At 50.3% G+C, this 14,874-nt stretch overlaps 1 protein-coding gene across 2 annotated transcripts; it reads left to right on the forward strand.

Moving 5' to 3' along the window:
- Nucleotides 1-197: 197 nt before the first annotated feature.
- MAU2 (MAU2 sister chromatid cohesion factor) lies at nucleotides 198-13,465 on the forward strand. 2 transcript variants are annotated; one of them, XR_005626799.1, is made up of 20 exons: nucleotides 259-486; nucleotides 736-753; nucleotides 991-1,056; nucleotides 1,955-2,050; nucleotides 3,092-3,186; nucleotides 3,543-3,570; nucleotides 4,007-4,162; nucleotides 4,578-4,724; nucleotides 5,318-5,408; nucleotides 5,661-5,764; nucleotides 6,594-6,671; nucleotides 7,297-7,362; nucleotides 7,588-7,671; nucleotides 8,367-8,416; nucleotides 8,629-8,706; nucleotides 9,339-9,450; nucleotides 9,994-10,084; nucleotides 10,643-10,770; nucleotides 11,387-11,672; nucleotides 12,942-13,465. XR_005626799.1 is itself a non-coding variant. In XM_039702472.1 (19 exons), the coding sequence occupies exons 1-19, from the start codon at nucleotides 397-399 to the stop codon at nucleotides 11,459-11,461; spliced, it is 1,653 nt and encodes a 550-aa protein (XP_039558406.1). In that variant the 5' UTR covers nucleotides 198-396; the 3' UTR covers nucleotides 11,462-13,465. The 2 variants fall into 2 exon arrangements, 1 of the variants encoding a protein (XP_039558406.1); XM_039702472.1 differs by having other exon boundaries at nucleotides 198-486; nucleotides 11,387-13,465.
- Nucleotides 13,466-14,874: the final 1,409 nt, after the last annotated feature.

A 14,874-nucleotide genomic window follows, 5' to 3' on the forward strand; every position in this document is an offset into this window, starting at 1 on the left:
TCGCCCCGCATCCGATCGGTGCGAAAGGGCAGACTACAACTCCCATTTCCCCTCCGCGCCTGAGGCGCTCGAACTACAACTCCCGTTGTGCCCCGCGCCTCGCGGCGGTGTTGTCGGCGGCCCCAAGATGGCGGCGGTGGCGGCGGGCGCGGCGGCCCCTCAGCAGCCGCCGCCGCCTCAGCAGCCGCCGCAGCCGGCGGGAGGCGGCGGGAGCGCGGCGGCGGCGCAGCCGGGCCTGCGCCGGGCTCGGGGTCGGGCGGCGGCGCGGCCGCGGGCGAGTCGTGGTACCTGGCGCTGCTGGGCCTGGCCGAGCATTTCCGCACGTCCAGCCCGCCCAAGGTGCGGCTGTGCGTGCACTGCCTGCAGGCCGTGCTGCCCCGCAAGCCCCCGGCCCGCATGGAGGCCCGCACGCACCTCCAGCTCGGCTCCGTGCTCTACCACCACACCCGCAACGGCGACCAGGCCCGCGGGCACCTGGAGAAGGCGGTGAGCGGCGCTGGGGTGGCCTGGGGGGCACGGGGGAGGGGGGAGCGGCGGCGCCGGTGCGTGGAGGAAGGGTGGGGGGCGCTTGGAGAAGGGGAAGGGCAGCAGAAGGGGCGGCCGAGGGGTGCTGGCGGCCGGGAAGGGTGAGGAGCAGGGCAGGGGGCGGTGGGGGCTGCTGGCACGGAGCGGGAGGGAGTCAGGGCGGCTCTGGTGGGGCTTAGTGCCAGCCTAACCCGCTGTGCTCTCTTGCAGTGGCTGATATCCCAGCAGGTATCCTTTTCCCGGGATCCAGGAAGGGCTCCCAGCTCCGAACAGCTCCAAGGAAACTCCCAAAAACACCTCAGGGCCTGGGGGTGGGGGCACGGAATGGGTGCCTCATCACAGCACCACGGGGTTTGGGTTGGAAGGGACCCTAAATCCTATCTCATCCCCATTTTCCTGAGGGTTTTGGAGGCTTTGCTGCTGTTGCCCACCCAGGTTTTGTGGTTCCCTTAACCCTGGTGCCAGATCCCACAGTTTGAAGATGTGAAGTTTGAGGCAGCCAGTTTGCTGTCGGAGCTCTACTGCCAGGAGGTGAGAGAAGCCCCCCAAAACCCCTCTGTGCCCCTCGAATTCGGGCTTGGAACGGGGTGTTCCCGTGAAAAATCAGATTTCTGACAGGAGAGGCTTTCTTCCTTCCTCACTGAGGAGGCTTTTGCTGGAATTGCAGGAAGAGTTTCCCACTGTAAAAGGATTTTGCTTGGCCAAGTACATTTTTGGTTCCTGATTAAACAAATGTTTATTTTAGGGGAGGGAGGGAAATCCATTATTTTCTTCAGGATTTTGGAATCCTGGAGTGATTTGGGTTGGAAAGGACCTGAAGGATCATCCAGTTCCTTGGGAAGGACTTTTTCTGTCCCAGGTTGCTCCAACATGAGCAATTCCAGGGATGAGTGGGAATTCTATCCCAGCCCCATCCCACACTCCCAGGGAGGAATTCCATCCCAAAATCCCTAAACTGGGAAGCCATTCCCTGTGTCCTGTTGCTCCTTTCCTTGTCCAAAGTCTTCTTTTCCATGTTTTAGCCCCATTTGGATCATCCTGAATTTTGTGTTCATCTCTGTCGTTAGGAAATTGTGCTGATTTCCTCCAAAACCATTTCCTGGGGTTTTGAATCCCAGCATCCTGGAATGGTTTGGATTGGAAAGACCTTAAATCCCATCCCACCCTGCCACGTACAGGGACACCTCCCCAAATCCCAGATTTCTCCATTCCTCCCCAAATCCCAGATTTCTCCAGTCCCATCCAACCCCACCTTGGACATTCCAAGGACACAGCAACCCCAGACTTCTCCCATTTTACTTTTATTGCTTCCAGCACTCTGATGCCCCCATCCCAACCCTCCCTGGGGCTGAGCGTGGTTTTCCAGGGAGTGCCAGGGCTGTGGGGCTGCAGGGTGCTGGTTCTTGGTGACGGGGTGTCTGTGTTGCAGAACTCCGTGGACACGGCCAAGCCCCTGCTGCGCAAAGCCATCCAGATCTCCCAGCAGACTCCCTACTGGCACTGCAGGCTGCTCTTCCAGCTGGCTGTGAGTCCTTGCAGCAGCAATTCCTGGGGGAAAATCCTGCAAAAAGTCCTGCATCCCTGTTCAAAACAGCCTGGAAGCCTTGCCTTGTTGTTCTCTAAAAAATTGCTGTTAAGGGGTGACTTTTATCCCTTTATCCACTAAAAACTTGTCAGTGCGGAGGGAAAGGGCAAATCCAGGTGGGAATTGCTGTTGGATTGGGTCAAGGAATCAGCTAGGATCACTCTGTGGGAATTAGGGACCTGGAATTTAAAGGATGGAGGAAAAAATCCATTTTGGGGCTTGCAGGGAGAGCAAATCCTGCTGGGCTTGGAAGCGTTGGTTGTTTTATGTTTAGTGTGGGATGGGAAAAGGAGAAGTACCCAGGGAAAGGAGCAAGGAAACGAATCCAAGGAAAGTTTCTGTTCCTGCTCTGGAATATGCTCCAGAATATTTACAAATTAAAGTTATTAGTGAGAATAGAGATAATTGAAGTGTATTTATGAAAAAAGAACCTTAATTCCCTAAGGATTAAGGAATGTTTCGTTTCCCAGGAAATCCCTGAGGAATATTTAGGTTTCCTGGAGTTCATTCTGAGGACTCCGAAGCTTTTCCTCTCCTTGGAGCTTCCCATTTTCCCCATTTTCTGCTGATTTCCCATTTCCTTGGAGCCTCTTCCTGAATCCCCCTTCCTGAATCCCTGGGTTTGGGAAAGGGATAAATTTGGGACCACACCTTGGAGGCTCCTCTTGCTGGGAGAACTGTTGCTCCAGTGTGACAGTCCCTGGGTTTTTTGGAGCTGTTGGGATCTGACCAGCACTGGATTTTCACCCTTTGCAGGATCTGCCTCCAATATTTAACCAATTCCTCATTAATTAGGAATCTGAAGACAAAAGAATTCTCCTGGGTTCGGACAAATCTTTGGGAATGCCACAGATTTCTTTGGAAAACGGGTCTAAAGCCCCTTTAAGGAGCAGGAATTTGTAAATCTAGGGATAATGGGATTTTCTTGGGGTTCCTGGAGCAAATCCTGAGTTTTTGTGGTATTTTTTGTTCCCATTTCAGCAACTCCACACGCTGGAGAAGGATTTGGTGTCAGCCTGTGACCTGCTGGGCGTGGGGGCGGAGTACGCGCGCGTGGTGGGCTCCGAGTACACCAGGTGACACTTCTGGCTTCCGCCTGAATTCCTGGATTTCCAGCCTGCATTCTCTGGGATTCCCTGCCTGAATTCCTGGGATTCCCTGCCTGAATTCCCTGGATTTCCAGCCTGCATTCTCTGGGATTTCATCCCTGAATTCCCTGGGATTCCCTCCCTGAATCCTTAGGAATCCTTCCCTGAATTCCCTGGGATTTCCTCCCCCAGTTCCCTGGGAATTCCTCTGTCAGCTCCCTTAATTCCTGTATTCCCCTGTTTTTAGAGGCAGAAAAAGGCAGATTTTTTTTTTCCTGGTGTTTTTTTCTTTGTGGATGAAGTGATTTTTTTTGGGAATTTAACTTTATTTTCTTTCATTCCAGAGCCCTCTTTCTGCTCAGCAAGGGGATGGTGAGTTGGAACTCTTTTTAAAATAAATTATTTCCCGTTTAATTGTAAATTCCAGAGGATTTTTTTTTTTTTTTTGTGGAAGGGGAGGGATAAGCAGGATTCCTATGGATAAATCCAGCTTTTCGCTATTTTTTTTCTGGGAAAAATAAAAGGATTTTTGGAAATTTTCACTGGAGCTTTTGTAATGAGGGATGGAAAAGCTGGTGGGGTGAAAGGGCTGTGGGAATCAGGTGAGTATTCCAATCCTAATACCTGGAATTAGAGAATCCATGGAATTACTTGGCTTGGAAGAACCAGGGACACCTTCCACTATCCCAGGCAGCTCCAGCCTGGCCTTGGGCAATTCCAGGCTTGAGGCAGCCCCATTTTCCACGGGAAGTTGTCATTCCCTGAGGGTTCATCCTGGAAAAAGCTGGATTTTCCTTGGGAATTGCAGCTGCTGCTGATGGAGAGGAAGCTGCAGGAGGTTCACCCGCTGCTGACGCTGTGTGGGCAGATCGTGGAGAACTGGCAGGGCAACCCCATCCAGAAGGAATCCCTCAGGGTCTTCTTCCTGGTCCTGCAGGTCACACATTACTTGGATGCTGGCCAGGTACGTGCCACGTTCCAGCTGGGGAGTTGGGACAGGGATATTCCCTAAAACATCAGCCCTGAGGGGCTTTTTTTTTTTGTAATGGAAGTAAACTTCTGTTGGTTTTATTCCCAAATTAAATGAAGAGTGAGGAAATCACGTTAATTTGGAGATGTTGTCCATGATATTTTTATATCCGTGGTGGTCTCTGTTGCTTCCCTGGTGTGTTGGAGGGAATAACAGGAATTTTTGGGGGAATTTTGGGAATATTTTGAGCATCCCTTGCTGCCGTTCACCCCCGTGAAGTGCTGAGGGTCATCAATGCTAAACCAACCCCCTAAATCTGGCAAATCACCGCTCTGCTGGGAAGCTTGCCCTCCCAGAGCACTCCAGGGTGGGAACGTGAGCATTCCCGCTGGGAATTGTGTCCGGGCAGGTGAAGAGCGTGAAGCCGTGCCTGAAGCAGCTGCAGCAGTGCATCCAAACCATCTCCACCCTGCACGACGACGAGATCCTGCCCAGCAACCCCGCCGACCTCTTCCACTGGCTGCCCAAGGAGCACATGTGTGTGCTGGTCTACCTGGTGAGAGCTCCTAATTAACGCTAATTGTCGATTAATGAGGGTTCATGAGGGATTTGGAGCCAGCAGGGATGGGGTCTGTGGCTGCCTTGGGCTGTTTTTCCCTCACGACCCTGGGGTGATGCTGAGGGGGCTGCTCAGTGTGTGAGGAGCTTCCAGGCTGGAAATGGGAATTAATTAATTAATAACTTGTTAATTGGTTAATTAATACCTGATTCACATGAAAATTGAGTCATTTGTACAAAGCAGAACCGCTTTGGCTTAATTTTGTCAGCATGAGGAGAGCTGGACTTGGAATTGCTGAAGGATTTTGTTCCATTTCTTGGAGATTATTCTAATCCTTGCTAATGTTAAAAATCTGGGATTTGAGGAATTCTGTGAATTCCCAGCCCTTCCCTCTCTGCACAGACAAATTTTGGGAATCATGGAATGGTTTGGGCTGGGAAGGGGCTTTAAAATCATGCATTCCCACCCTCTCAGTCCCACCTCCCACTGTCCTGGGGTGCTCCAGGGTACTTTTCCAGGGATTTCTGCTGTGGGAATTGCATCCCAGGGGGATTCCTGAGGGGGATAATCCTTGCTGTGCTTCCCTGCAGGTGACAGTGATGCATTCCATGCAGGCAGGCTACCTGGAGAAGGCTCAGAAGTACACAGACAAAGCCCTCATGCAGCTGGAGAAACTCAAAAGTAAGGAAAAAGGGCTTGGATTTTCTTTCAGGAAAATCCTGGAAAATCCCATTATTTATTCCTCATTTAAACCCATCCCACAGCCTTGTTGAGCTGCTGAGTCAGCCTAAAAATTAAAACTGAGATTAAACCCCTGATTTTAAGGCCAGGTGGTGGCTTTGGAGTCCAAAATCGACTTTTTGGGGTTTTTTTTGGGTGGGATTTGAAACATTCCATAAATGCCTGATGGAATTGCCCCTGCTCCTTTCCCAGTGCTGGACTGCAGCCCCATCCTGTCCTCATTCCAAGTGATTTTGTTGGAACACATCATCATGTGCAGGCTGGTCACAGGACACAAAGCCACAGCCCTGCAGGAGGTAACGTGGGAATTCCAGCATTTCCTGGTGGGAATGGCTCCCAAAAAATGGGAATATTCTGCAGGAACAGCCTCTAAAATGTGGGAATTGCAATTTGGGGCTGAGGTGGGAATTCCTGCTGGGTTGTTCATGGATACAGCCAGCCTTGCTGGGGCTCAGGACTTGGGAAATGTGGGATTAAATATTTATTTAAGGGCACTTCGGAACTGATCGTGGAATAATCAGTAATTGGTTGGATTGACACCTTCCTGGTGGCAATTCCAGGCTGGTTCCAGTGGTTTTTTCCCATTCCATCCATTCCAGAGTGGCTCCTTCCTCTTCGGGTTCCTGCCTTGTCCAGATGTTTCCCAGTTTTTCACATTCCTGCTTTTCCTCCTTTTTCCTGGTCGATTCCAGAGGAAACTGGACTTTTTATTTCCCATTTTTCCAATCCTTTTAAAGTCCTGGGAATCCAGTCCCTGCTGTCAGCTTTACTGGGAATGTGCTGGGAATGGGGAGGGATTCAGCCTCCTGCTTCAGTCTCCTGAAGCTCATCCCAATCCCAGATTTTGGGAGGTTTTATCCCACTTTTCCTGGAAAACATTGAGCATTTCGGGAGGGATCCGTGGCTGTGAATTCCAGGGGGTGGAGGAAACCATTCCAAAGCAGCTGCAGTGTGGGAGGGATGTGAGGAAATCCCTTTTCCTGTGCTGGCAGCACATCCAGCCTCCCTTTATCCATGACTGGAGATCCTGGAGCCAATCCCTGCATCCATGAGGGTGCAAGGAGCGGGATTAGAGCATAAAACTGAGGGAAAAGTGTCAAAATGGGGAATTGTGCTCTTGCCCAGATTTCCCAGGTCTGCCAGCTGTGCCAGCAGTCTCCCAGGCTCTTCTCCAACCACGCTGCCCAGCTGCACACGCTCCTGGTGAGTTTTTGGGGTGAAACCTGGGAATTCTGCATCCCACCCGGAATTCCAGAGAGGAGATTCCCTGGGAATTCCATATCTGCACCACCCAGATCTGCTCATCCCCACCTTAAAACCCTTTGGAAACAGAATTACAGGATGGAATTGGGTGGGCAGGGGCACTTCCACTATCCCAAGTTGCTCCAGCAATTCCTGGAGAGAAAAATCCCACTTTTCTGTGGAGAAAGTTCCTGGGATTTGGCTTTTGCTGAGTATTTTTGACATCCAGGCCTTGTCTGGCAGCAGTTCCTTCATGAAGGGAGAGGGAATCTGGGAGGAATCTCCTGGAAAAGGGGAAATCCAGGGATTTCAGCTGTGCCCACTGGAGATGGTTTTGTGTGGGAATTGTGGAAGGGGAAGGGTTTTTGTAGGGAGTACTGAGTTTTCCATGATTTCAATAAAGATTTTTTAGCTAAATTAAGCTTTTTCCCCATGAATAATTTATTTTAAAGGACATTTTGTGGATATTCTTAATTTTCCCCACACCTGAGACTCGTAGCTCCCTTCTTCCTGCTGTTATCCCAATATTTCCATGGATTTGGGAATGTTTTGGCCTGCATTCCCAAAAATATGCTTTCTTTTCCAGGGTCTCTACTGCATCTCTGTCAACTGCATGGATAATGCAGAAGCACAATTCACTACAGCACTGAGGGTGAGATTTTATTCCCAAATTTTCTCCTGGAAACTTGAGTATGGCAATGTGAATTTGGAAGGGAAACCTTCCTTAATTCCATTATTTATTAACGATTTTCCTTGGATCGAGGTGGATTTTTAACATTAAAATATCAACGTGTGAATTTTTAGCCAGGATTTTAATGGCAATGGCAACAAATTGTGAGGAAAGGACTGAAATATTTGGGAATTTTGTCTTTTCCAGCTCACAACCCACCAGGAGCTGTGGGCGTTCATTGTCACCAACCTGGCCAGCGTCTACATCCGGGAGGGGAATCGGCACCAGGAGGTGAGCTGGGCTCTCCAAATCCTGCTTTTCTCTGGAGAAAATCCCTGGGATTTGCCTTCTTCTGGGGATTTTTTCCATCAGGGCCTTGCTGGCCACATCTCCGTCATGAGGGGTGTGGAAATTCCTGAGGAATCATCTGGAAAACTCCAAAAGTTCTGGATTATTCCCACCATTCTTCCCACTTTATCTCTCAAATGCTGCTTTTCTGTGGAGAAAATTCCTGGGATTTGCCTTTTTCTTGGTATTTTTGGCATCCAGGCCTTGCTGGCAGAATCTTATTCATGAAGGGAGTGGGAAATCTCAACTTTTTGTGGAGAAAGTTCCTGAAATTCTGCTTTTCCTGGGTATTTTTGCCATCCAGGACTTGCTGGCAGCAGCTCCTTCACAGGGGAAGCAAAAAAATATCCTTAAAGTTTGTGAATTCTTTAGTTAAATTCTGGTTTTCATTAATCAAGTCCAATATAAAATTCATTGTCAGATCCACCAGCTCCAAGTTTTCTGTGGGAATACAGTTATTCAGGAAATGCTGTGGAATGGGAGGAGATTTGGGATAAAACTTGGATTTTTGGGATCAAAATAAGCCTAAGATTCCCAGTATTGGGATGAACTTGGGCTGGTTTGGGTGGAATTTCACTGTTTTGGTGCTGATTTTTCCTTGGAAAATTGATTTTTCCTTTTCCTCTGCCACTTCCCAGCTCTACAGTTTATTGGAAAGGATAAATCCCGACCACAACTTCCCAGTGAGGTGAGAATTCCCACAAATCCCAACATTCCGGGCTGGGAACGACAGATTTGCAGCAGGATTTTCAACAAATTAGGGGAAAAAATCCAACTTAACTCCAAGGGGAAACTCGGGATGGGGCTCAAATGGAATATTTTGCCTGGAAGTTGGATTTTGGGGTGGAATTCCTGGAATTTGGGTGGGTTCCTGAGGTATCCATGGTTTTCTTTCCATAGTTCCCACTGTCTGCGGGCTGCAGCCTTCTACATCCGAGGGCTCTTCTCCTTTTTCCAGGGAAGATACAACGAGGCCAAGTGAGTCCAACCCCTGGGAAAAGCAGGAAAAATGTGGGAAAAACATGTGGGAAAAACCCTGGCTTTTTTTGGGATTGGAGTGGGAATGCCAAGGCTTTGTGTCCATCCCATTCCCATGGATTTCTCCTGGATTGGCTGGGGATGAAGAGCAGGGATGTGGTGGGGGTTGAGCTTTTTCCTTGGGAATCATTCCCTGCAATCCCAAGGAATCCTTGAGAATCTGGGACTTTTATTCCCTGGAACCGCAAGGAACCCTTGGGAATTTTGGGCATTTTATTCCCTTCAATTCCAGGGAATCGTTGGGATCTCATTCCTTGCAATCCAAAAGAACCTCTGGGAATCTTGGGACTGTTATTCCCTGGAAATTTTGTGACTGTTATTCCCTGGAATCTCTGACATTTTGGGACTGTTATTCCCTGGAATCCCTGGGAATTTTGGGACTGTTGTTCCCTGGAATCCCTGGGAATCTCGTGCCTCTCATTCCAATCCAAGGTCCCAGTCCCAGAGAAGACTCAGGAGCTCCCTTAGTGGGAGCCCTTTCTCCCAGCTGCTGCCCCTCCATCCCTGCAGGAGTCGCCCCAGGCTGCTCGGGGGGCTCCAATCCCGTTTTTCCCGTTTTCCCGTTTTCCCAGGCGCTTTTTGCGGGAGACGCTGAAGATGTCGAACGCCGAGGACCTGAACCGCCTGACGGCGTGCTCGCTGGTGCTGCTGGGCCACATCTTCTACGTGCTGGGCAACCACAGGGTGACTGCCACAGCCCCCGTCCCTGCAATCCTGCCATGGGCATTCCCAGAAAAAATCCCCAAAAAATCCCTGAGGAAAATCTCAGATTCAATCAGGGAATCCTTGGGAATCCATTGTCCTGCAGTCCCCAGGAATCTGTAGGAATCTTGGGATTTTATTTCTTTCCATCCTAGGGAATCCCTGGTAATCTTGGAATTTTATTCCCAGCAATCCCAGGGAATTCTTGGGAATTTTGTGATTTTATTCCCTGCAATCCTCAGGAATTCTTGGGATTTTATTCCTTTCCATCCCAGAAAATCCTTGGGATCTGATTCCTTTTTATCTCAGGGAATCCGTGGGAATTGTGGGATTTTATTCCCTTCAATCCCAAGAAATCCTTGGCAATCTTGAGCATTTTCCTGCCTTCCGTCCCATCGAGTAGAGTGACAAAAATCCAATTTCCCACTGGGAATTTTCCATCTTTTCCACTCAATCCGTGCTAGAAAGGGCAGGAAAAAAATCCCAAAATCCCAATTTTCCCTTTTCCCTCCCCGGTTTTCCCAGGAAAGCAACAACATGGTGGTGCCAGCCATGCAGCTGGCCAGCAAGATCCCAGACATGTCCGTGCAGCTCTGGTCCTCCGCCCTGCTCCGGGGTAAATCCGGGATCTGGGAGCAGCCGGGAGCAGGGAAAGGGTCTGGGCAGGGGGGGGGTCCAGGGAGAACGTGGGGAATGGGAGTGTGCAGCTCCAGGGGTGGTTCAGGATCTGGGATTGTCCTGGAAAACCAGGAGAGGGCCTGGGGAGGGTGGGAATGCCAAGGAGAGGGTGGAGCTGACCCAGGGCTGGGAATGTGCAGCTCCAGGAGCTGATTCCAGAGGGGGAAGGGGCTCCAGGAGAGGATTTGGGGTAGGGGATGGAGGGATGGGACACAGGGAATGGAGATTTTGGGAAGGAATCCCAGGCTGGGAGGGTGGGGAGGGAGTGGGCTGGAATCCCAAGAATTCCTTTGGAAAAGGGAAAAATTTGGGATCTCCGTGGAGCTTTTGGGGCAGATTTTGCCTTAAATGGAGGCAATTTTGGGATTTTATTCCCTGCAATCCCAGGGAATCCTTGGGATTTCGCTGCAGACCCCAAACCCAGGGAGGTTCTTTGGGATGAGGGGGCTCAGGGGTGGGAATGGGACAAATCCCAGGATTTCTGTGCCTCTTGCAGACCTGAACAAGGCGTGTGGCAACGCCATGGATGCCCACGAGGCCGCCCAGATGCACCAGAACTTCTCCCAGCAGCTGCTCCAGGACCACATCGAGGCCTGCAGCCTCCCTGAGCACAACCTGATCACGGTCAGAATTCCCAAAATTCCCAGAATTCCCAAAATCCCCGCTTGGCCCATGGCAAAAAGCACCCTTGAGGTCATTTTTGTAGGTTTTTAATTGCTGTCGCATCCAAAGTTGGGATTTTCCTCCTTCTGGATCATCCAAATCCCTCCCAATCCCTGGGATCCTGCACTTGGCATTCCCAGAAAGAAATCCCTCAAAAATATCCCAAAGAAAATCAGGATGTGGGTGGGAATAATGGGATTTTTGAAGGGTTTTTTTAGTGCTGTGGCATCAGAAGTTGAGATTTTTTTCCCCTCTGGATCATCCAAATCCCTCCCAGTGGGATTTTGGCTTTGAAATGCCAAAAAATCCCTGGAAAACCAAATCCCAGCAGGGTTCCCTGGTGGAGTGTGGGATTCCCTGGGAATTCCTTGATCCTGAGGGAATTTTCCCCATTTTTCCTGAGATTTTGGCTTTGAAACCCCCCCCCAAAAAAACCCTGGAAAACCAAATCCCAGTGGGATGAGGGGTTGGAATTTGGGACCCCTGGGGGAGGGAGGGTTTTCCTGGGAATTCTGTGATGCTGAGGGAATTTCCTGGGAATTTTCCCTGGGATTCTGATCCCGTTTTTCCCTTGCAGTGGACGGATGGACCCCCCCCAGTGCAGTTCCAGGCCCAGAACGGCCCCACCACCAGCCTGGCCAGTCTGCTGTGAGCTCCAGGAAAACTAACTCCAGGAAAACTCCAGGATATCCACCAACAACATCCTGGAAGGGGAAGAAAAAAAAAAAAGAAAAAAAGCATCAAAAACTTGGGAAAAGAAACAAAAAAAAAATCCATGGAAAAGCTTCAGAATTCCCTCTGGTAGTGAGAAAAACCCAGGAATTTTCCAGGGATTCCCAGAGCCTCCGGAGCTGCTTTTCCAGGTGGGAATGTCCAGGTGAATCCCAAGGTTTGATCCTGGAGGGAATTGCCAGGGCAAGCTGGGAATCCTCGGGGATAAGGGGATGAGGAAGTCATGGATTGGATTCCCAGCTGGAATTCCCCGAGGGGAAATTCCCATTTTTTTGGGAAGGAGGAATTCCAGGATTTCCTGGGATGTCCCTCCCTGCAGCCACAGCTCTCCCCGTGCTTTTGGGATTGGCAAAAATCCGGAGTTTTCCTGCTGATCCCAAATTTTTCCAAGCTGAAGGCACCACCTGTGCCTTAAGAATTCCCAAATCCTGGGAATAAATCCCAATCCAGAGGTTTGGGATGGAATTCCAGCCTTGCCCTTGGCACAAAATTTCTTTTTCCAGGTTAAATTCCCTGGTTTTAGCCCAGTTTTTTGGATTTCCCAGAGATCTGGGAATGCTGGATCCCAGCAGTGCCTGGGGTGGAACTGAGTTGTTTTTTCCCAGCTGGAATTTCTCCAGATTTCTGGGAAAAACCTCTGGAATTGTTGGAGAGAGGAAAACAGAAGCCGTGGAACTGCCAGAGATTTTTGGGAATTTTCAATCCCACCTGGATGGGAAGGAACCTCAAAATCCCTTTACATTTCCCTCATTCCCATAATTGGTTTTTCCCAAATCCCATCTTTTTCCAGTGCAAGGAATTTTTTCCACCCAAATTCCTCAATTTCTCCCTCTGGAATTCATTCCAGGGATGAGGGGTTTTTTGGTACCATTCCCAAAAATTTGCATTTTCCAGGGTTTTTTTTCTATGGAAGTCCTGGTCCTAAGTCTGCAAAGGATCTGGAAATCCCTGGAAGTTTTGGGGACTGAGGATTGGGAGTTTTTATTCCAGATTTTATTTTTTTTTTGGGGGATTAAGGAAAACCCTCAGTGCCACTGGAACTGAAAAAAAAAAGCAGGGAAAAAAATCCCCCAAAATTCCCAAATCCAGGGATTTTCCAGCCTGAATCCAGGGCTGGAATTCCTGTGGGGAAACTCCTGGGGTTTTTTTGGGATCCCACAGAGACAGAACCATCCCAGGAATTTGGGATCTGGGGATTTTCATCAGGAACTGGGGGAGTTTTCCCAGTTTTTCAGTTTTTTGGGAAGTACATTCCCAGGTTTTATTTCCTCTCGAGTGCAACAGTTCCTTGGAATCTTTTTCCTTGGAATTTTCCTGGCTTGGGAAAGGCTGACATTCCCAAATCCCAGCCAGGAAATCCAAATTTTCCTTTCTAACTCCAGAATATTCTGCAATTTCAGGCCCAACTCAGATCCAGCTTGGAATTTTGGGCTCAAATTCCCAACTTCTGGGCTGGAGAAGCCTCGGGATGATCCCAATCCCAGGGCAGGGACACTTCCACTATTCCAGGCTGCTCCCACCTGCATTTGAGCACTTCCAGGGCGGCCAAACCCCACAAACTTTGGGGAAAAACCCGGAAAAAAATGGGGAAAGAATTGGGAAAACTCCCAATTGCGGAGAGCTGTGGTTGGGGCTGAGCTTTGGGAATTCCCCAGGTGGGAAAAGATCCTTTCCCACCCCCCAGAGACGCCGAGGAAGGAGCAGAATTCCCAAAAATTCCCCAAAATTCCCAATTTTCCGCCTTCAGTCTCCTGTAAAAATCCATCAGAATCGGTGAAAGAGCCGGAAAATCCCTTGGGAATTCTGGTGGGGATTGGGGTGGGAGCTCTGAGCTGATCCAGCTCCCGGAATTCCCAAATTCCCGGCGGAAATTCCAATGTACAGAGCTTTTTACCATTGTATATTAAATTATTTAATAGCTTTTCGTGGCAGTTTTTCCTTTTTTTTTTGTTCCCCATGGGAAGGAGGAGCTGAAATTCCTTGGAATTTTGGAGGAAAAATCCAAGATTTTCTCTGGGTTGATTTCATTGGAGTTTTTCTTCTTTAAATCATGGAATTCTCTGGAGAAACGAGCACAAAATTCTTAAAAATAGAATTAATTTAGGGAATGGGAGAGTTTCATGGAATACCCAGGATTTCACCCTAAAATCTCATCCCATAGATAATGTAAAAAAAAAAAAAGGAATTTCTGTCCAGAGCCCAAAGCTGTTTTCCCTCTGAATCCCAGTCCTGAAGAATCCTCAAAAAATTCCTCAAAATAACCCCCAAAACTCTGAAAAATTCCCCTAAAATTCCCCAAAAATTTTTAACAAAATCTCAAAAATTTACAAAAATCCCCTCAAAAAATCCATTAAAAATAGCTCCAAAATCCCATCCATTCCCCAAAAACCCCCTCGGAGTTCCCCAAAATTCCCCCAAAAATTCCCAAAAAATCCCCCCCCAAAATTCCAAACAAGTCCCTCAAGAATTCCCAAAAAAACCCCCAAAATTTGTCCCAAAAATCCTTAAAATCCCCCCCAAAATAATAAAAAATCCCCCAAATATCCCCAAGAATTCCCAGATCCCACCGGGAGTGATCCCGGATTCCATCTGGAACGATCCCAGGGTTAGATCCCACTGGGACCGATCCCAAACCCCCCGGGACCGCTCCCGCCGCTCTGCCCCGTTCGGTCCCTGAGGCACCGCGCGGGGCCCGGCCCCGGGCCTGCCCCCGCTCCCGGCCCGGCCGCAGAACCGGCTCCGCCGGCCGCGGGGCCTCCCCCGCTTCCTGCCGCCGGCCCCCCTATCGGCGGCCCCAGCGCGGCCTGCGCGGGCGGATAAGGGCGGCGGGCCCGGCCCCTCCCCGCGCCGCCATCACCTCAGCCGGCCCCGGGAGGAGCCAGCGCGGCCCGGCCCGGGGAACCGGCCCCGTCGCCCCGCCCCCTGCCCGCGGGCCGCGCGCTCATTGGCTCCCCTTGGGCGCACGCCGGCTCCTGTTGGATAGTTCGGCTATCAGTCAAATGTAGACCGCGCCTCTTTCCTCCCTCACAGCAGGGCGAGGCGCGCACCACGGGGTCGCGCCGCTGATTGGTCAATGTGCCCGTCAATCAAAAACAAACCGCGCCTTCTTCATCACGGCTTACTACGGAGGTGGGGCTACTGTTGACTCTTCGCGCCGATTGGCTGCAGGGCAGGCAACCCACCTTTCTATTGGCCGGCGCCGCTGCCAATCATTAGTTTAAAGATTAAAAAAAACCCACCCAACGCAGCGCCCCAGGCCTGGGCAGGGGGCGTGGCCGGGCACGAGGGTGTCCCAAATCTGCCTGGCAACGGGGGGGGTCCCGTGGGGGGGGG

This window comes from Passer montanus, unplaced genomic scaffold (genome assembly GCF_014805655.1).
Source record: "Passer montanus isolate IOZ18808 unplaced genomic scaffold, ASM1480565v1 scaffold156, whole genome shotgun sequence".
NCBI classification, from domain to species: domain Eukaryota; kingdom Metazoa; phylum Chordata; class Aves; order Passeriformes; family Passeridae; genus Passer; species Passer montanus.